At 46.3% G+C, this 23,277-nt stretch overlaps 1 protein-coding gene across 1 annotated transcript in view; it reads right to left on the bottom strand.

The window, feature by feature from the left end:
• LOC309566330 (inactive phospholipase C-like protein 2) overlaps positions 1-21,179 on the bottom strand; it is a 387,613-nt gene extending 366,434 nt beyond the window's left edge. Inside the window, exon 1 of the mRNA XM_082271442.1 lies at positions 20,552-21,179. Coding sequence (XP_082127568.1) covers positions 20,552-20,782 — 231 coding nt within the window. The 5' untranslated portion in view covers positions 20,783-21,179. The remainder of the gene's footprint in view (positions 1-20,551) is intronic.
• Positions 21,180-23,277: the final 2,098 nt, after the last annotated feature.

The following is a 23,277-nucleotide window of genomic DNA, read 5'->3' as shown; positions in this document are numbered from 1 at the left end:
ATGGCATCATCTTCCAACAGATTTGGTCACAAAATGCATGCTCCACACCCTATCGCCTACACACAAAACTCCCTCTGGAGCTGTTAGCCCCGTACACACGCCTCGAAAATTGGCGGGAATTTTCGGCCAACGTCCGATCTGCCGATTTTCGGCTTGTTAGTATGATGCTTCCGACAACCAACTCCGACTTTTCGGCCGAAAAAAATCTGGTGTGCAGGCTATAAAATTTTTGTTGGCCGTCAACATAACGGCCGATTTTCGTGCAGTCAGTACTGATTTAGACAGGGAAAAATCGGATGAGCAAGTCTGGGCATGCTCAGTGAAGAAAGAACACAAAGAAAGCAACCCAACACGACATCACTTCTGAGGTAGAATTTTGTTGGGCGAGAAAATTTGTGTGCAGTCTAGGCACATTCCAACCAACAAAACACAGCTCTGGACAAAAGACGGACGATTGTTCGGCCGATAATCGTTGCGTGTGTACGGGGCTTTAGTCTGGCCCTTACAATACCATGCCCACCTAATACATTCAGCCTTACACACCAGTGTATGTACATCAACTTGTATACATCGAGAGCTGTACATAGTTAAGCTGGGCATACACAGCCTGTAAACTGAAAAAATAAAAAATCTATACAGCGCTAAATAAATTTCGCTCTGCAGCCCTCGTACTTAGACAACCAGCCCTGCCAGCTGTCAAAATACTCGAACAGTGCCTGTATCCGAGAGGATGCAGCCCCTGTTTAGCAAACAATTTTCTACCTGGTTCCTTCAATTTTTCGGTTTGAGGATGTTGGGCAGGAGGGATCCAACAGGACCACCCTCCTTCGCAAAATTCATAAGGTTTATCAGGAACAAGTGGAAATTTAGCTTTATACACTGCCTGGCCAAAAAAAAAGGTCACACGCTCCAATATTTAATTGGCTTTGATTACGGCACGCATTCGCTGTGGCATTGTTTCGATAAGCTTCTGCAATGTCACAAGACTTATTTCTGTCCAATGTTGCATTCATTTTTCACCAAGACCTTGTATTGATGATGGGAGAGTCGGACCACTGCGCAAAGCCTTCTCCAGCACATCCGAAAGATTCTCAATGGGGTTAAGTTCTGGACTCTGTGGTGGCCAATCCATGCGTGAAAATGTCTTATTCTCCCTGAACCACTCTTTCACAATTTGTGGCCGATGAATCCTGGCATTGTCATCCTGGAATATGCCCTTGTCATCAGGGAAGAAAAAATCCATTGATGGAATAACCTGGTCATTCAGTAAATTCAGGTAGTCAGCTGACCTCATTCTTTGGTCAATGCTTAGTATAGTTAGTTGCTTAGTCAATTTCCGGTGGCGACTTTTTCTTTAGCCAGGCAGTGTATATACACATTTACTGGTATACATCTAGCATTGCACACCACTCCAGAGCAATGACATGTTCTTTGTTACTGCTGAGCATGCAAAACATAAAAGTGCCAAGGCCATATCAAGTCATTTCTACAAGGTCACACAGTGGTGGGTAGAGAGAGACGTGAAGATCGGCTAAAGCTGCAGCACAGGAACCTTGCACAGCTCAGCTAATTGAAAAGCAGCAAAGTAAAAAAAGGATGACACAGGATAGATAGATAGATAGATAGATAGATAGATAGATAGATAGATAGATAGATAGATAGATAGATAGATAGATAGATAGATAGATAGATAGATAGATAGATAGATAGATAGATAGACACCCCCTAACCTCAGAAATTCCCTCTCGGATTACACTGGTGCTTTCCCACTGTACAGGCAGCTCTCTATGAAGGATTTCCAATTAGCATTAATTGCCTTTAATACCACTGATGTCTCTACTACTGTACAGATTAAATGCAGCTCATTAAGACACTACTTTATTTTGGGCCAGAAAAGCCCTGTTGTGTAAGAGATTGTCATCTCTGGAGGTCGATCGCTCTTCTTTTTATCCTGCTCTCAGATCCTGCTCTGCAATGAATAATTAACCAACCCTTCCTCCAAATGCAGGTCTTGCATTGGTGATGAGTATGAAGTACAGCTTGTCCTTTCTTCCATCTTGTCCGATGGCACTGCATCCATAACAGCACTGGGAAATCTAACCTCCTTCTAGCATGCTGGTCTGATTTAGTTAACAGTTGCTTCATCAAAACCACCGGCTTAGCATCCCGAGGAAAAGAATATATCCAGTTCATGCAAAGCCATCGTGTGCTTTGTATTTCACCTTACCAGCAGCTCCAAGCTCTGTTAACCACTTAAGCCCCGGAAGATTTTACCCCCTTCCTGACCAGGGGGTATTTTGCGATTTGGCACTGCGTGACTTTAACAGACAATTGCGCGGTCGTGCGATGCTGTACCCAAATTTGACGTCCTTTTTTTCCCCACAAACAGAGCTTTCTTTTGGTGGTATTTGATCACCTGTGCGATTTTTCGATCATGCGCTATAAACAAAAAAAGAGCAACAATTTTGCAAAAATAACAATATTTTTCACATTTTTTTATATGAAATTCCCCCCAAAAAAATGTAAAAATCAAAATTTTTTAACATTTTCGGCCAATTTGTTTTAGGTTACATATGTTTGGTAAAAAAAAAAAAAAATCGCAAAAATCGTATTTTGATTGGTTTGCGCAAAAGTTATCGCGTTTACTAACAAAGGGAAAGATTTTTGTCATTTTTGTTGTTTTTTTTTAACGCATAATGGCGGCGATCTGGGATTTTTTTTGCGGTACTGCGACATTGGGCCGGACAGACAGATCGGACCCTTGACTGACATTTTTGACACTTTTGGGGTTACCAGTGACATTACTGCAGTAATCAGTGCTATACATATGCACTGTTACTGTAAAAATACACTGGTAGTGAAGGGGTTAACTTTATTTGAGAGGAAAGGGCTGTGTGTCCCCCTAGGGGCGTGATTCTAACTGTGATTGGCTGTGGCTTGAGCTGTAGGAACAATGATCAACGGTCCTACATAGTAGAACCGTATGATCAGTGTTTCTACACAGGGGAGAATGACAGGCGGCTTGTTTACACTAGCCGCCTGACTTTCTCCCTCTCCACTGACGAACATCGGGTCCGCCGGTCACACGCGGGGGGGGTCCGTGACCGGAGGGGGCGGGAGCGCGCCTCCGGCGGCGCGCGCTCGCTCCCCAGAGCCTCACAGGCTAGTGACGTATATATACGTCACTTTGCCTGTGAGGGGCTGACCGCCGCAGTATATCTACTTGCAGCGGTTGGCAAGTGGTTAAGTGGCATCAGATCATGGCTATGGCAGAGGGACACATGGACAATGTAAAGGGTAGAACAAGAGTTTAGGCAGAGTTTCCGATTGCCTGGCTCTGCATGAACACCACTTTGGCTGTGCCTTGTCGTTTGTAATTATACATGGCCCAATTAAACATTAACCCTGATTCTCACACAGTGGAAGCCATATTTCTCAGTGCTGCTGGACGCACACAAAATGCGACCAGCTGCGATCACCGCAGGTAATAGCTGGCTGTGCAGAGAGCCGCCAATAGCTGCGGCCGCCGGTGCCTGTCACAGTAAAAATATAGGTTGGATCAACTTCGGTCCACCACAATGCCTATACATGGATGGAAATTTGGCCGGTCCCCGATGAACTGTCTGAAATTCAATCCATGTATGGCCAGCTTTACAGACAGTGACAGAGCAATTGCACTCAGCAACCAAGATCTCATCTGGTGGCTATCCTACATTTAAACTACATTTAAAGGCATAGTTCACTGTAACGGAACAGGACACCCCTGACTGTGTACCTCCGTTGACGGATGCTCCTAGTGCTTCCTGAGGGCTCCAAGCACTCCACCAGACACCGTAACCACTTCAGACCCCATGAACCACTGCAGCTTGGTTAGGGTCTCGCCGTCTCCTACCCACCCTGGACCTACGACAAGGCTCCAGGTTCCCCTGGGTAAACATCTCTTTCCCCAGAGGGTGCAGCAGAATAAGCTCTTACAAGAGCTTAGTGATTATCTAAGGGAGTATGCAAGACCATAGCAATCCCTTCTAGCATATTCCCCCAATAAGAGACAGGACTCTAGATTGAGGGTGAAGTAACTCTAGAACAACTTTATTGAACAAGAAACAGACATATACAGTTTTCACCCACAAGGTTACCGCCCAGGTGGACCTTGTTGAAGACTGGACGTGACATTCACAATCCAATAGGAACAGACTTTTACACTCTCATACAGTGTACACAATCCCTCCCCTCTGGCTGATTACATTCACCTATACAAAAAAACTACCTATGCAGATAAGGGGAGTCTGTAGATAAAAACAAACTGTGCAGCTTTTACAAAGTTGAGTAATGCCCTTGCTATAGGTGTAGGTCATTTACATACAGTACCTTATGAAGTCAGAATGGAAAACCCGTCCTGCCCTGTTGCTAAAACATTCCCAGTTGTTCACCTCCACTATTACAGCACTTATTTCTCTGGTTCAAGCCCCCTCACTGTGTGTTCTCTTCCCAGATGCAGTAGCTCTTACCTCAGCTTCTGAGAGTTTCACCCTGTGATGTTGGATGTGAGCAGTAACAGCTGGACATGCCCTAGCAACGTCCTAGTAACAAGTAAACAGTATGATGCACAAACTGCATTTAGGGCAGCTTGCTGGCGAGAACAAGCCCTAAGGCACTACCATATTAAAGTTCTAATAAAAAATAGTTTAAAAAGGTAAATATGGTAGCTGTTAACTTGAAGAAATTGATACTTACCTGCCCATGGAGTCCATTGCTGTCCAGTAGCTGATGCTTCTTGGGGAGCCTGTTCCTAGGCACTGCCATCTTGGTTTCTGGAGCCAGCTGTCACTTCCTGATGACTCACAGCTGGCTCCCTACTGCGCAAGCCACAGCCTGCTATAAACTGGTCCTGTACTCTGCTGGGATGGAAGCTGTGGGTGAGAAAGTTTAGCAGCAGGCCAAGGCAAAGAACAAAGAACTGCACCACAGTGGCTAAGCGGTTAGCACTTCCACCTAGCAGCACTAGGGTCAACAGTTGGAATCCCAACCACGGCACTACCTGAACAGAGTTTGCATGTTCTCCCTGTGCCTGAGTGGATTTTCTCCCACACTCCAAAGACATGCTAGTTGGTTAATTGGCTTCTGTCCAAAATGGCTCTAGTATATGTATGAATGTGGGTTAGAAACCTCAGATTGTAAGCTACTTGAGGGCAGGGACTGATGAGAATGTACAAAATAGATGTAAGCGCTGTATTAGTTGACGGTGCTATACAAGCACCTGTAATAAAATAAAATTAAATTAAAAAAAGGTGCTCACTCCCTGAAAAAAAGAAAAAACATTTGCCATCTCCTTACAGCCTGGGGGAGAAGAGATGAGATAAAGTAGCCTAAATTTTTGGGTTAAAGTCTGCCTAAATGTATTCATTATTGATTTGACAAAAAAAAAAATGATCAGGTAACTACCACTAGGCCCATCTAACCTACATCATAGGTCAGTGATGGTGAACCTTAACACCCCAGATGTTTTGGAACTACATTTCCCATGATGCTCACCTACACTGCAGAGCGCATGAACATCATGGGAAATGTAGTTCCAAAACATCTGTGGTGCGAAGGTTCGCCATCACTTTCATAGGTCAATGGTACTGACCATTTTTCCATATTCTTTGTCTGACAATGCTTTCTTTTACTTCCTTGGTATTCTCTATAAAGCAGACACAATTAGCCAGACAAAAGCTAGACACAAATACACATGGCAGGGTCTATAATATATGACCAGGAAGGGGCCTGGTACCTTTCAGAAAAATATGTTCCTTGATATACTGTGAGAAGATGCCTCCTATTCCGAGAGGGCAAACTGTGAGTTTAGGAGCTCTCATACCACAAATAGGAATAAGTGTGAGAGATTGAAAGGAGTGAGAAATATGACACACACAGTGTAGACAAGAAATTGATGGATTGGTGTAAAAGTGTGGGCTGACTCTGACAGCAAAATAGACTAATTTAGTGTTGGCGCAGAATAAAAGAACTGGGGTTTTTTTTTAACTCATTGACGGGTAGGATGTGGATAATAAGGCGACGATGCCTGTACTAAAGTTACAGATTCTGGTCAGGGCTTAGGCATACTCTAGTACTCCAATGCAGTGGTGCCCCTCACTTAAATTTAGTGCTGCTGGGCCGGAGTCAGCCTGAGCTCTAATTGATAGTTCTGCTTTCCTTGGGTTCTCCCTAAAACCTTATACACACGATAAGAATATCAGACTGATGATCGTCTGTTTTTTTTTTGCATGCCAATCACATATAAAAATAAAGAGGTTACTTAAGTTACAAAAATTCTCGTATTACGGAATACAACTTTGGAAGTGATGTAATGTATTGCATTGTAATGTATTATTTTGCTTCCGAGCATGTGCGGTTCTGGTCACTTTTTTTTTCGGACAAATACTGTTCTGAACATAAATCGTTCTTTACAGTATTGAACAAAAAAAAATTTTCAGGTTTGCCCCTTCGGATAATTTCCCATTAAATGTTGTGAGTGGCTGTCGAAAACTGAGTTCGGATAATTTCCCATTAAATGTTGTGAGTGGCTGTCGAAAACGGAGTTCGGATAATTTCCCATTAAATGTTGTAAGTGGCTGTCGAAAATGGAGTTCGGATAATTTCCCATTAAATGTTGTGAGTGGCTGTCGAAAACTGTGTACCAACGATCAGATTATCGTACGATCACTTCAAAAGTAGCATTTTTCATCATGTGTACTAGGCATAAGCTATTGTGTCGTTTCTGCCCGCTGATTGGTAGCATTTCTGGTTGATACAACAATTTGAGTCATGAACATTTCTCCCTGGACAACCATTAGGATGCTTACTGCCCACAGTTATGCTGGGGAAGGGTAAAAATATTTTTGTGGTGACCTTGGAAAGTTCTCTTGCCTCCAAGGCTTTGCCTTTTGGATGGAAGTCATTGCTAGAGTTTCTCTTACCTCCAAGGCCAGCTTCCTGGGAAAGATGTGCTACAAAGAGACCCAAGCCTATTCTCTATCGAAGAGCCGAGTAGGAGCTACTGCCAGTGGACATTGCAAGAAGTTCTGGTGGCTCATCCAAGCAGTAGGTCTGCTAAGCAGGAGATGCTCTACAGTCTTATGGCGCTTTTCCACTGCATGGAACCGAACGGTTCGGCTCGCTTTTGTGCTTTTCCACTGCTGGTACCGCATGGTATGGTGTAGGAACGGTTCGGTACGGTGGTGCTTTTCCACTGCATGGAACCGAACGGTACGGCTCTCAAAAACAGTACCACCTCGATTGTGGTTCCAAGAGGTACCATACCTGGTACCATATCCCACAATCCTTTGCATGCAGTCACTACTAGCCACTGATTGGTCAGAGAATCCCACCCACCCCGTTGTTATCCCACCCACTTAACTTTAGTACTACTTTAGTGGAAAAGCGAACCATACCGTACCGTACCGTACCGAACCGTTCCAACACCGTACCATGCGGTACCAGCAGTGGAAAAGCAAACCGGGCCAAGCAGGGCCGAGTAGAGCCGAGCCGGTACTTGCAGTGGAAAAGTGCCATTAATAGTCAGAGTACAGGTCTGGCTTAATGGTCCTTTCTCTGTACTGATTATTAGAGATGCAGAGTCCGCATTTTGGACTTTTTGGGTATCCTTTGTCCTAATTTCTCTCCCCCTTTACTGGTCCTATAACAAACTGTTATAATGAAACTTTACCCTAAATGAGAAGTTCAGCTTTATATCCTCCTCCTCTACATTTGGCTCAATGAAATGTTTGGGGAAAGCGGGTACCAAGTTTTGATAGATACCCGCTCCCACTTCCTAGTGGAAGTTTGGCCCCCTATCTTTGCCCCCAGCCTTCTGGACACTTCAAAGGTCCCAGAAGGCCGAGGGACCGATCACAAAGCACAGCGCGGCTCGCACATGTGGCTAGCACCCAATTTGTTTCAACCCGCAAGAGTAAAGAATTCTGCCCGGAGGTGAAATGCTAGTCCCGCAAGCCAACTTGGAGTCCCTAACTGCCTTAAAGGGGTAAGGGGAAGGGGTGCTACATAAGTAAAAGAACAATTCAAACAGCAAGCTTTTAAAAAGTATTTGCAAAGCTTTATAAAGCAACTTTGGGCAGCACAATGGCTTTTATGGTTAGCACTCCTGCCTTGCAGCACTTGGGTCCTTGCTTAAAATCACATCAGGTCACTCCACTGGGTACTCTAGTTTTCTCTCAACTCCAAAGACAGTACTGTAGTAGGTTAATTGGCTCCTGTCTAAATGGGCCCTAGTATTTGTATGTATGACAGAGACCCTAGATGGCAAGTTTCATGAGAGCAAAGGCTGATTTGAATGTACAATATACGAGGGTTCTTCAAACTTTTTATTCAGTTTTATATTTTTGTTGGAAAGGCGGGAGGAGTAGTAATTTGTCGTGTCTGAGAGTGTCATCTGACTAATCTGTCTGGCCATCTAGCTGACCTTGCAGTTAGTTATTACGCTGTGGTGAAGATGGCTGCCAAACTTATAAAAAAGTGCTGAAACTTTTTGAAGAATCCTCATACATGTAAAGCGTTACAAAATGGTCAGTGCTATATAAATGCCTCTAACAAATAACTATGCTGAAGCCTTTAGACCGCATTCACACTGGTACAACTTGGACCGCGACTTGTCAGCCTGACAAGTCGCGGTCCTCACGCTCCCATTGTGTAGTACAGGAGCCATTCTAATAGGAGCGACACAAGTCGCTCCGACTTAGAAAAAGGGTCCTGTACTACTTCGGGGCGACCTGGAGGCGACTTGCATTGACTTCCATTATGTGAAGTCCGTGCAAGTCGTGCCGCACGCGACTTCACAGGTCGCCCCCTAAGTCGGAGCGACCTAATGTGAACGGAGGCTTAAAGCAAACTTCAGTACCAGAATATTGACGTTAAACATAGATCATAATAATGGAACTGGTGACTGCCCATTTCAACAAGCTGCAAGTAGTTCTAGGCGTACTGAAGCCTGCTAGCAGCTTGTGTAAAGTGACAGCCAGCACTCCCTTTTGAATCGATCTTTAAATTTCCCAAACTGGAGCTGAAATATGCTTTAAAGGCTTCAATAAAAGCACCTTGAGGATTACTGAAAGCTTTGCAAATACTTTGTAAAAGCCTGCTATATGTGCTACTCCTGCACAAGAAAATGAAGCCTAAAAGGCCAAAGACCAAAAGATTCATTTAAGTCATATAGTGCCAAAACATTAGAAATAATTCTGAACTATTCACATCAATCCTTGCCACAAAAGCAGCTTACAATCTATTGTCCTTACCAAAGTCAAGCATATGTTCACAGCAGGGACAATTTGGGTGGAAGGCAGCTCTAACCCACCATTAGGTTTTTTTCATTGTGGGGGAGAGTGTAACCACAGAGATGATTGTGGGAAAGCGGTTCTGGATATATGATTGGCCCAGGAGGATAAAGGAATGATTTGTACGGCTCTATCCACTATCCTAAAATACAGAATTCACTTTTTTTTTTTTTTGATTTTGTAAAATAAAAGACCTGCATGTATCCCTCTCCTTTGCTCATTGTGGGAAGAAACTGAAGCACCCCAAGGAAACTCAGCAAAGCAGAGAGAGCAATAAAAAGTCCATTCAGACATCATCCCTTAAAGCTGGTAAATCTGGGACCCCTATATTTCAATGACAGGGGTGCTAACAATAGAGCCATTAACCACTTTTTGAAACCTTCCTTTCCAAACCCCCATTTACCACCACTGCACTTCGGTAATACTTTCTGGTGGGTTGTGGTTTATTCTGAATGGTACCCCCAACGCACCTTCCCAACACAGCATGGAACAATACACTAATGTGCATTACAATGTCAAAAAATGCTGCATCTTTTTTCACGAGTTAGGCAGCTTACTAGAATGAGCTGCCTTAACACAATGGACATTAAAGCGGAGTTCCACCCAAAAGTGGAACTTCCATTTTAGGTAGGAATAACCCCCTGACGTGCCACATTTGGCATGTCATTTTTTTGGGGGGGGGGGGGGGGGAGCGGGTACCTAGTTTTGACAGGTACCCGCTCCCACTTCCGCTCGGAGCGCCGCGGCGCCCTGAGCGGAAGTTCTCCTCTTCCCCTCCCTCCCTGCAATCTTCTGGGACATGTCAGAGGTCCCAGAAGATTGCCGGCCAATCACGACGCGTAGCGCAACTCGCGCATGCGCAGTGCGTACCCGGCTGTGAATCCGCAAACTGTCACAGCCGGGTGCCCACACCAGTGATGCCGGTGCCGCAGAGCAGAGAGGGAGAAGAGCGAGGCTTCGGGCGGCCGCATCACTGGACCGTTGGACAGGTGAGTGTGTAGGCTGGAACTCCGCTTTAACCACTTAAGCCCCGGAAGATTTTACCCCCATTCCGACCAGGGGGTATTTTGCGATTCGGCACTGCGTGACTTTAACGGACAATTGCGCGGTCGTGCGACGCTGTACCTAAACGAATTTGGCGTCCTTTTTTTCCCACAAACAGAGCTTTCTTTTGGTGGTATTTGATCACCTGTGCGATTTTTTGATCACGCGCTATAAACAAAAAAAGAGCGTCAATTTTGCAAAAATAGCAATATTTTTCACATTTTTTTATATGAAATTCCCCAAAAAAAAAATTTAAAAATCAAAATTTTTTTACTTTTTCGGCCAATTTGTTTTATGCTACCTATGTTTGGTAAAAAAAAAAAAATCGCAAAAAGCGTATTTTGAATGGTTTGCGCAAAAGTTATCGCGTTTACTAACAAAGGGAAAGATTTCTGTCATTTTTGTTGTTTTTTTTTTTAACGTGTAATGGCGGCGATCTGCGAATTTTTTTGCGGTACTGCGACATTGGGGCGGACAGATCGGACCCTTGACTGACATTTTTGACACTTTTGGGGTTACCAGTGACATTTCTACAGTAATCAGTGCTATATATATGCACTGTTACTGTAAAAATACACTGGTAGTGAAGGGGTCAACTTTATTTGGGAGGGAGGGGCTGTGTGTATCCCTAGGGGCGTGCTTTCTACTGTGATTGGCTGGGGCTTGAGCTGTATGGACACTGATCAACGGATCTACATACTAGATCCGAGTGATCAGTATCCTAACAGCAAGGAGAATGACAGGTGGCTTGTTTACACAAGCTGCCTGACATTCTCCCTCTCCCCCGCCGATCGCCGAGTGACCGGCGGACATCGGGTCCGCCGGTCACACGCGCGGGGGGGGTCCGTGACCACGCGGGGGGCGCGCTCGCTCCCTAGACCCTCACAAGCTAGTGACGTAGCCCTACGTCACTTTGCCTGTGAGGGGCTGACTGCCGACGTAGATCGGCGTTAGGCAGTCGGCAAGTGGTTAACATGCATGTGCTAGCACAGCGCAGTAGTATAAGATCATCTGCAAATTAGGCTTTAGCATCACTTTAATGTAAGCTCTCTATTCAAGATGTTTGGTTAGCTCAATGCACTATGCCTGAGTGGGTTTCCTCTGGAAATCGGTTTCCTCCAACACTCCAAAGACATGCTGGCCGGTTAATCGGCTCCTGTCTAAATTGGCCCTAGTATATAAATGTGAGTTAGGGGCCTTAAACTGTAAGCTCTTTGAAGGCAGGGACTGATGTGAATGTACAATATAAAGCATTGCATAAATTGACGGCGCTATACAAGTACCTGTAATAAATAAATAAACTTTTATCTGGCTTATGTTCCAAGTTGGATAATCACCTTCTAATTATAGACACACTCCTGATTTCAATAGCCCTAAAATAGTACCAAAGCCTCACACCTAACATTATTAGTCAGGTATCAGATTCATCAGGACTAGATGTCCCATCAGGCCTAGTGCAAGCATGTTTGCTCCTCATTTATAACATTTTGCAGTTGTGAAGACACTTCCCCTACAGAAATGCACAGACAGCCCAGAGGGAAGGTGTAGAAGACATTCCTGTGCTCCTATTGCAGGGGAAAGGCTTGACAGCAGCTTGAATGTTAGCAATGTCACTTCATCAACATAAGGAGTAGTAGAGATATGTCTTTGGTTCTTATGTGTTTGGTCTCCTCTTGGGCTTCCTGTTTGTGTCAGGGCAGGCAGAGCTTACATCAACCTTTATTCTGATTCCTGGAGCATGCACATAAGGGTGGCTCCTGGGAACTCCATAGGGCCCTACAAGAGAAAGGAGCCACCCTAACACCGGAAAGTGGGTCCAGAGCCAAGGGGATCAGATAAGTTGGAAGGATAAAACACAGCTGTTTATTCAGAGGTTTTGAAGCCAGGCAATTACCATTAAAAAAAAAAAAAAAACACCAAGGCCGGTAATGGCAGTCTATATTTCTGTACATTATATAAGCCTCTATTAAAAAAAAAAAAAAAAAATGTATATAGGTTTGTATGTATGTATGTATACATGTATATATCTCAGACAAAACTTCTTGCTGTGTAGAGGGCACCATGCTGTGCCATTAGTTACTACCCTTCTCTCCGCTGTAGCCAAACATACTAAAGAAACATCGACCACATCCTGTAGTCAATATCAGCACTCAGCTACCCCCTTGCCCACTTGCATTCTGAGAGGGTATAGGATGGCCAATGCTGGGAAGCAATGGAAGTGTAGTACATCTGGTGGTAGTGGTGCGATGGTGGTTAAGGTACCACAGGTGGGGGGTACTGATAATATGGAAGGACATAATTTGCCTCATTCATCCATCTATTCTCTTAACCACTTGCCGACCGCCGCCCGACTATATACGGCGGCGGTCAGCCCCTCCCAGGCAAAGTGACTTACCGGTACGTCAGTAGCCTGGGAGCCAATAGGGGGCGAGTGCGCGCCGCCGGAGGCGCGCTCCCGCCCCCACTCGTTCACAAAGAAGCTGGCGCGTGTGACCGGCGGACCCGATGTCTGCCGGTCACTCGCGATCGTCAGGTGGAGAGGGAGAAAGGCAGGTGGCTAATGTAAACAAAGCTGCCTGTCATTCTCCCTTGTGTAAAAACACAGATCATACGGTCCTGCTATGTAGAACCGTTGATCTGTGCTGTTACACACACAGCCTCATCCAATAACAGTTAGAAGCACTGATTACTGTAGTAATGTCACTGGTAGTAATGTCACTGGTACCCCCAAAAGTGTCAAAAATGTCAGTCAAGGGTCCGATCTGTCTGCCGCAATGTCGCAGTCCCGCAAAAAAAAAAAAAAAATTGCAGATCGCCGCCATTACTCGTTAAAAAAAAAAAAAAAACAATAAAAATGACAAAAATCTTTCCCTTAGTTAATAAACGCAATAACTTTTGCGCAAACCAATCAAAATACGCTTTTTGCGATTTTTTTTTTTACCAGACATATGTAGCATAAAACAAATTGGCCTAAAATGTTAAAAAATTTAGATTTTTACATTTTTTGGGGAATTTCATATAAAAAAAATGTGAAAAATATTGTTATTTTTGCAAAATTGTCGCTCTTTTTTTGTTTCTAGCGCATGATCAAAAAAAAAAAAAAAAAAAAAAAAAAAAAATCGCACAGGTGATCAAATACCACCAAAAGAAAGCTCTGTTTGTGGGAAAAAAAGGACGTCAAATTAGTTTAGGTACAGTGTCGCACGACTGCGAAATTGTCCGTTAAAATCACGCAGTGCCGAATCGCAAAATAGGGCCTGGTCAGGAAGGGGGTAAAATCTTCCGGGGCTTAAGTGGTTAAGCAGACAGTATGATGGTATTTTAGCGCTGCTCCACTTCAGCCAGTCAAGTAAAACTTATCAGTGCCAAAAATAAATCGGCGCAATCCCAGTGTAAACAGATTAAATGGCCGCTGTCACTGACACAGCGTTTTCACTACACTCAAAGTAAATCAAACTTAAATAGTGCTGTGCCACAACTATGGTAAATAAATCCTATAGCGCAACAATAATCAATCACAATGATAAATGCTAATCAAAGTGTAAGAACCATAAAAATCAAACGATCAATGTGAGAAAAAGTCCATAAACAATAAAGAGTGTGTCTTGATAGAGCCAATCAGCAAGATGATCCACCATACAGTGCAGACAAATAGTTGTGTGCTAGTGCTCGCCCCCACCTGTGCAATCAGGCCGTTCACCTCATATTTTGCCCCCTGCGTTACCCAGTAGGTAGAAATCAGTGGTTCCCCTCTGGGGACAAGAGATTGATCCAATGGGCTGCTGGCGCTCTATTCCTCTGTAATTTACTCTCCCTCCAGCCATCTCTGTGAGCCTCAATACCACTCCACATTAGAAGGAAGAAGAGAAGAGCAGAACCTAGTGCTCTCTGTTTAACTAAAATTGTACTGTTCTATAAAAATACGAGATAAAACACTCACAAGTGTGACACCTAAGCAGTGCGAGCTGAATCTGGCATATATCATATGTGTCTCTCAGACGAGATGGCCGCCATGTGACGTCAGAAAATTGAATAGGTAAACGAAAGCACGAACAAACACTGTGAGGGTCATTCACTAAGGAAGGTAAAACTGACCACAACCTATATGCTTTTCTCAATTCTTTTCAAAACATTCAAAATGGTCCCCTTTATCACTATCTCATAAAAAACGGCCATTGTTCATGTTAAACATGGCCCTATTTTATTTGTATTTTCTCATACAGTTCAGGAAAACCAATCTCGGCGCGGTTTGATTATCGACTGTGAAGGGTGAGCCATTAACCTCCCTGGCGGTCTGATTATGTCAGTATTTTTGAATGTCAAAGCGGTACTTAGTTTTGCATGGAAATCTGTTGTTTTATATTGTAGGCCTGTATTTCTTAGAAATAAAACAGTAAAAGTGAATACAAATTATTATTAAATTATTAATAAAAAAAATGTTAAAAATAAAAAGGAATAAAACCGTAAATGTACAGGCAGGGCACTGGACAAAAAAATAATGCAATCCTTACAGATTGCAAGGTATCATGCCATGTTTTGTTTATTTTTTTTTAATTTCCCGCCTGTTTTTTTTCCCATGCGTCGCAGTGCTTGCAGGGAAGGGAACCCGGAAGATGGATGCTGGCATCGGACACAGCGGGAGGACATCAGGGGATCATAGGGACAAGGTAAGCTCGGGGTTACCGCTTTTGGTACTGAAAATGAACCCTGAGCCACACTTGGGATTACCGCCAGGGAGGTTAAAGTGGTAGTAAAGTCTGAACATTTTGAAACCCCCTGCAGGTTAACCACTTGCCGACTGCCGCCCGACTATATACGGCAGCGGTCAGCCCCTCCCAGGCAAAGTGACGTACCGGTACGTCACTAGCCTGGGAGCCAATACGGGGCGAGCGCGCGCCGCCGGAGGCACGCTCCCGCCCCCGCTCATTCCCTAAGCAGCCCGCACGTGTGACCGGCGGACCCAATGTCTGCCGGTCACTCGCGATCGTCGGGTGGAGAGGGAGAAAAGCAGGCGGCTAATGTAAACACAGCCGCCTGTCATTCTCCCCTGTGTAAAAGCACAGATCATACGGTCCTGCTATGTAGGACCGTTGATCTCTGCTGTTACACATACAGCCACATCCAATCACAGTTAGAAGCACGCCCCTAGGGACACACTTAACCCCTCCCTCTCCAATAAAGTTAACCCCTTCCCTCCCAGTGTCATTTTTACAGTAACAGTGCATATGTATAGCACTGATTACTGTAGTAATGTTACTGGTACCCCCATAAGTGTCAAAAATGTCAGTCAAGGGTCCTGATCTGTCCGCCGCAATGTCGCAGTCCCAAAAAAAAAAAAAAAAAAAAAAAAAAAAAAAAAAAATCGCAGATCGCTACCATTACTCGTTTAAAAAAAAAAAACAATAAAAATGACAAAAATCTTTCCCTTAGTTAGTAAACGCAATAACTTTTGCGCAAACCAAGCAAAATATGCTTTTTGCTATTTTTTTTACCAAACATATGTAGCAGAAAACAAATTGGCCTAAAATGTTCAAAAATTTTGATTTGGGGGGAATTTCATATAAAAAATGTGAAAAATATTGTTATTTTTGCAAAATTGATGCTCTTTTTTTGTTTATAGCGCATGATCAAAAAAAATCGCACAGGTGATCAAATACCACCAAAAGAAAGCTCTGTTTGTGGGGAAAAAAGGACATCAATTTCATTTGGGAACAGCGCCGCACGACCGCGCAATTGTCCGTTAAAGTCACGCAGTGCCGAATCGCAAAATAGGCCCTGGTCAGGAAGGGGGTAAAATCTTCCGGGGCTTAATGCCATAATGTGCTAGTGTGGACCGGTCATTATGTGCCCTCCAGTGCTGCACTGTCACTGATCCCACGGGTCCTGGAAGCTTCCATCTTTACCTGGTCTTCCATCCAGGTTCCGTCTCTTGTGCGGTTTGAATGGCTTGGGCCACAACGATGTCACTCCCACGCATACACACGGAAGTCAAATCACCGGGGTATTGTTAATGTACGATGAGCTGCACATTCGTGGCTCAGTGTACATTACAGCTGAGAGGCAGGGGGAAGCATTCATGGCAGAGGAGACCAAATGGGGCTTTGCTGTCATATAAACCCGGCTTGCCAGCAATTTTATAAAACGTGAGTTTACTACCTTTTTAGGGACTCCACACAGGAAGCGATAATAATCGCTTTCAACCAATAGAAGCACATGACAGGTTTTGCATATAACCCCCATGAAAAAGACTTAAATGTGTACGGTGGAACACAAGTTCATTTCACGTGAACAACTTTTTGAAACATTTAATGTTTAAAAGCATCAAATACAGCCAACACATTTCGGGGAGAAAAAAAAGTTTCCCCTTCTTCAGGGCCTGAGCAGTCGATGTTAATACAATCATGACAGTATGCACTGATGGCGCTTTTCCACTGCATGGAACCGAACGGTTCGGCTCGCTTTTGTGCTTTTCCACTGCTGGTACCGCATGGTACGGGGTAGGAATGGTTCGGTACGGTACGGTGGCGCTTTTCCACTACATGGAACCGAACGGTACGGCTCTCAAAAACAGTACCACCTCGATTGTGGTTCCAAGAGGTACCATATCCCACAATCCTTTGAATGCAGTCACTACTACTGATTGGTCAGAGAATCCCACCCACTTAACTTTAGTACTACTTTAGTGGTAAAGCAAACCATACCGTACCGTACCGAACCGTTCCAACATGCGGTACCATGCAGTGGAAAAGCAAACCGGGCCAAGCAGGGCAGAGTAGAGCCAAGCCGGTACTTGCAGTGGAAAAGTGCCATAAGGGACCTGTGTTAGGGCTCGATGAAGACGTGTTTCCTGAGGGCGCTGAAGGTGACCACCTGAGTGTCCTCAGCAGATGCGCTCGGCACTGATGGGGACTCATAGGCAGCACTAATGGGCGGCACTTCCGATGTGACCAGCTGTGATTGGTCACAGCTGATCACATGGTAAAGAGCCTACGTCAGAATGACACACCACACCACCAATCGCTGCTCTGCGCGCCTTCCTGGGTGCGTGTGAGCGCCTCATCCTGCTGGACGTCATATGACGCCCAGTCAGGATAACAACCACTTTGCGGCCGTTATTCTGCTATATGGCGGGCGAGAAGTGGTTAAAGGTGAGCACCCACCCCCTCTCCCTCCCCCATAATTAATCAATGTTGATGTGACATCCATTCCTCTAGGGGCAGTATACTGATGCCATTAAGACTGCATTCACACTAGTCCGACTTGGACCGCGACTTGTCAGCCTGACAAGTCGCGGTCCGTCACGCTCCCATTGTGCGGTACAGGACCCGTTCTAATAGGAGCGACACAAGTCGCTCCGACTTAGAAAAAGAGTCCTGTACTACTTCGGGGCGACCTGGAGGCGACTTGCATAGACATTCATTTTATGAAGTCCGTGCAAGTCGCGCTGCACGCGACTTCACAGGTTGCCCCTAAGTCAGAGCGACCTAATGTGAATCGGCACTAAAAAAAAAAATGTTTGGCATAAGTAACGTTGTTGTATGCATGAAGAAATTTAATATGCGACTATGACCACGTGGGGAATGCGCATGCACCCAGCGGGGTTTTTTTATGTGGAAACTTTGCACAAAAATGCTTGGTGGCTGTAATGGTAAGTCAAAGCAGCCTGGGAAAGTAAAACTGGCCAGACATACAATCAAACATCAAGCTGTGGGAGGCCCTGCCAACACCATTTGGTAGAAATATTGGCCAAACAGTGGCGGCAGCCAATCAACCGCAGTTGCTATTCAGGTATTCCGACAGCCTCGGGTGTTGAGTACTAACATACAATAGCCATCTGGGGAGATTCCTCCATCCATGCTGCTAAATCTATCATTTGTCTTCATAAAATCTTTATTTGCATGGCCGCCTTTCTGAGCTTTTCGAAACCATCAAGAGAGCCTGTTACTTTGCCTTGTCCGGTCCAGAAAAGCAATGTGTATGCCCCAGTGCTGGTCAGGGAGAAGGTAAAGGAGGAGCTCAGTGTGTGACACCACCTGGATAGATCAAGGAGCATCAAGAAGAATTCTTCTTACCTTTCCTAGAGGTGAGCAGTGGCCTGGCTTCCCGGCAGTGCGTGGGGTCCCAACCCCTGCCCAACTTACAGGTAAAATAAATGGACCCTTGGGTCCCACAAGGCCCCCCTACATTCAGCTTCACAAAGGATATGTGCACCCCTGCTGGAACCTGTATCTAATGGCACTTTTCCACTGCAAGTACCGGCTCGGCCCTGCTTGGCCCGGTTTGCTTTTCCACTGCGGTACCGCATGGTACGGTGTTGGAACGGTTCAGTACGGTACGGTATAGGTTTGCTTTTCCACTAAAGTAGTACTAAAGTTAAGTGGGTGGGATAACAACGGGGTGGGTGTGATTCTCTGACCAATCAGTGGCTAGTAGTGACTGCATGCAAAGGATTGTGGGATATGGTACCAGTTTGGTACCTGTTGGAACCACAATCGAGTAGGTACTGTTTTTTCAGAGCCGTACCGTACCGTTCGGTTCCATGCAGTGGAAAAGCAAACCTATACCGTACCGTACCGTTCCGACACTATACCATGCGGTACCGCAGTGGAAAAGCACAAAAGCGTGCCGAGCCGTTACGGTTCTATGCAGTGGAAAAGCGCCATAAAGGCGCTTTTCCACTGCATGGAACCGAACGGTTCGGCACGCTTTTGTGCTTTTCCACTGCTGGTACCGCATGGTATAGTGTCGGAACGGTTCTGTACGGTACAGCGGCGCTTTTCCACTGCATGGAACCGAACGGTACGGTACGGCTCTGAAAAAACAGTACCTACTCGATTGTGGTTCCAACAGGTACCATAACTGGTACCATATCTCACAATCCTTTGCATGCTTTTACTTCTAGCCACTGATTGGTCAGAGAATCCCACCCACCCCGTTGTTATCCCACCCACTTAACTTTAGTACTACTTTAGTGGAAAAGCAAACCATACCGTACCGTACCGAACCGTTCCAACACCGTACCATGCGGTACCAGCAGTGGAAAAGCAAACTGGGCCAAGCAGGGCCGAGTAGAGCCGAGCCGGTACTTGCAGTGGAAAAGTGCCATAAATGAGGACTCCTGACTGTCCTGTTCCAGGTCAATGAAGCAAAGTACGTATTCAGCCTAATGTCAGACAATTTGCTTTTTCAGAAGGAGGTCAACATTGATAGTATTCTTTTTCCCCTATGACCAGTTTACATAAAGTGGAACTCCGGGAATGATCTATTATCCAGGCATAAATTGGACCAGCAGTAAGAATCCATATCCGGTATCTAGAGGACAACTGGGGATGCTGGAAATCATTCTAGTATTCCGCACTGCAAACAGTGAAAGCCATGATCGTCTGGCGGCTTTCCCTTTCTAAACACAGGGGGCATCTCTCTTGGCACTGCCACCATTCAGAGAACCCCTTGTATTTTATTTACAGTGAATACAAGGCGTTCTATGATTAGAAGAGGTAAAGATTGTGCCATCAGCACCCCCTACTCACCACCTCTTCCAATCACAGAAATCAATGGAAACAAAATACAAGGGGTTCTCTAAGGCTCCTTTCACACTTATGCAAGGCGATTTTGTGACGCGACTTTGCAGTGATTTTGAAAGCAATGGCTATGGCTATATACCTCAAAATGCATTAAAATCGTGCCAAAGTAGTGCAGGAACTACTTTGAAGTCGGTGCGACTTCAAAACGCACAGATATGAATGGGGCTCATTGAAAATAATGGAAAACGATCTTGCGGTCCAAAATCGCGGGACAAGTCGCACTAGTGTGAAGGGGCCTAAATGGCAGTGATACGGCGAAAGCAACCCCTATGTTCAGTATGGAAAGGAAAAGTCGATGGAGCAGCTCCCGAGAGATCCTGTATGTAGCACAGACTACTACATTGATTTTCCTCAGTGGTCCTGGGGATGTCAGATATGGATACTTACAATGAGTCAAGCTGGATCCAAGTATGAATGAAGAAAAGACCATTCCTGGAGTTCCCCTTTAAAAACGTGGTGCAGACCTATCTAGCAGTGAATGCTCAGCCATTCTCTTTCTTGGATTCGAAGTTGCTCTGAGCTGTGTGCAGGCACAGCTGCCAAGCAATAAGCCTGATACTAGGCAATGAGAGGAAGAATTGATGGTGATCTTACCTTCATAATACCGGTAGTCTTTGGAGTCCCTTGTCCCCTTTCCCCAGAGTGCTCTCTGCTGCTCCTCCCAGACTGCGGACTGTCCTCTGAGCATCCTCCATTCAGCACCAAGTCCTCTGATCCCCGGCTGGGCCCCCCAGGATTCAGGCTACCCCCACCCTGCACCCCCAGAAGTCCCACCACTGCTGCTGCTGCAGCAGCACAAGCAGCCGAGTCCCGGACATCTGCCATCCTCAGCCTGGCATCATCCACACCATGTAAGATGTGAACACGCTCTTCTCTGATTATCACACTGCCCACAGGAGGAAACCGAGGGGACTTCACATTGTCCTTCAGTCTGTGTGCAAACAATAGGACCACCGATCAGCATGAATAATTACCCAGATCCAACCCTGTGCTGTCTGAGCAGGTCCAGTGCAGGAAATCCTGTCTATGCTGGGTCACATCAAAGGGACCTGTGTTCTGGGGTGCAGGGTCACAGACACTAGGGTGTTTTGGGGTCCAGGGTCAGAGAATCTGGGGACCTGGATAAGAGAATCTGGGGTGTTCTAGGGTCCAGGGTCACAGAATCTGGGATGTTCTGGGGTCTAGGGTTACAGACTCTAGGGTGTTCTGGGGTTCAGGGTCAGAGAATCTGTGGATCTAGATAAGAATCTGGGTGTTCTGGGGTCATCAGAAGGAACTGTGTTCTGGGGTCCAGGATCACTGAATCTGGGGGTGTTCTAGCGGTCAGGATCACTGAACCAGAGGGTCCCTGGAATAGTTCTGTAGAATCAGTCCAATAATGGTTGGATCCCAAGATGGGTCAGCGATAATCCACTAAGAAATAGCACCGATCACTGTGTTCTGGGGTTCAGGTTCACTGAATAAGAGGTGTTTTAGGGTCACTGGTTTAGGAAGAATCTTGAAGGTGTATGACTGACACAGGGTAACTATATTGTTAGGGCATTGGGGATGCTGGCTTACTTGTATTGGTGGGTATGGGGGGTAAAGGAGTCCTGGATTGGTGGGTATGGGGGTGAAGAGTCCTCGACTGAAAAGTATAAGGGTGCAGAGTCCTGGATTGGTGGGATTTGGAGGTGCAGAGTCTTGGATCGGTGGGAATGGGGGTGCAGAGTCCTTAATGGTGAGTATGTCGGTGCAGGGTCCCGGATCGAGGGGAATGGGGGTACAGAGTCCAAGGTCGGTGGGAATGGGGGAGCAGAGTGCCCGCTCAGTGGGAATGGGGGGTGCAGAGTGCCAGCTCAGTGGGAAAGGGGGGTGCAGTTTCCCGGCTCAGTGAGAATGGGGGGTGCAGAGTCCAGGAGTACTGGTAATGGGGGTGCAGAGTGCCGACTTTGTGGGAATGAGGGTGCAGAGTGCTTATTGATGGGAATGGAGGTGCATAGTCCTTATTGGTGGAAAGGGGGGTGCAGAGTCCCGGCTTGGTGGGAATGGGAGTGCAGAGACCTTCTCAGTGGGAATGGGGGTGCAGAGACCCGGCTTGGTTGGAATGGGGGTGCAGAGTCCTTATCGGTGGGAATGGGGGTACAGAGTCCTTATCGGTGGGAATGGGGGTACAGAGTCCTTATCGGTGGGAACAGGGGTGCAGAGTCCCGGCTTAGTGGGAATGGGGGTGCAGAGTCCTTATCAGTGAGAATGGGGGTACAGAGTCCTTATCAGTGACAATGGGGGTGCAGAGTCCTTATCAGTGACAATGGGGGTGCAGAGTCCTTATCGGTGACAATGGGGGTGCAGAGTCCTTATCGGTGACAATGGGGGTGCAGAGTCCTTATCGGTGGGAATGGGGGTGCAGAGTCCTTATCGGTGGGAATGGGGGTGCAGAGTCCTTATCGGTGGGAATGGGGGTGCAGAGTCCTTATCGGTGGGAATGGGGGTGCAGAGTCCTTATCGGTGGGAATGGGGGTGCAGAGTCCCAGCTTGGTGGGAATGGGGGTGCAGAGTCCCAGCTTGGTGGGAATGGGGGTGCAGAGTCCTTATCGGTGGGAATGGGGTGTACAGTCCTTATAGATGGGAACAGAGGTGCAGAGTCCCAGCTTGGTGGAAATGAGGGTGCAGAGACCTTATCAGTGGAAATGGAGGTGCAGAGTCCTTATAGATGGGAACAGGGGTGCAGAGTCCCAGCTCGGTGTGCAGGGGGGTCCCGGTGAAGCGGTGTGCAGTAGAGGATATGAGCGGTAGGACATGGAGTCGGTGCGATAAATCAGGTCCATGCTAGGACTCCCATTGTGCGGTGACACCGGAGAATAGCTCGCCTCGCATTGTCCGCAGTGACTCCTGTGTGGGATGGATGCCGGGCTCGGTGCTGTGTGGATGAATCCTGGGCTCAGTGCTGTGTGGATGGATGGATGGGTCGGTCCCGGGCTCAGTGCTGTGTGGATGGATGGATGGGTCGGTCCCGGGCTCAGTGCTGTGTGGCGGGATGTCCGCTGTGCTCGGTGCTGGGATCCGGGACCCGTCCGCTCCGCTCTTCCAATCCGCTGTGTGTCTCCATCCTCCAGGAGCCGCTCTCCCCTCCCCCTCCTTCCACACAGCCGGGACTTCCTCACTCACACGTGCCGGAGGAGCCGCACCACCCGGGGACCATTAACCCCTCTGTCCCCGCACACTGCACCGTGCTGCCGGGAGACTACACACCTACACACACACACAGGGGGTCCTACCTACACAGCCAGGGGTCCTACCTACACAGCCAGGGGTCCTACCTACAGACTATCCTACCTACA

The sequence above is a fragment of the Pelophylax lessonae genome (assembly GCF_965119305.1).
Source record: "Pelophylax lessonae genome assembly, chromosome: 11".
In the NCBI taxonomy this organism is placed as follows: domain Eukaryota; kingdom Metazoa; phylum Chordata; class Amphibia; order Anura; family Ranidae; genus Pelophylax; species Pelophylax lessonae.
This window is presented reverse-complemented; position numbering and strand designations above follow the sequence as displayed.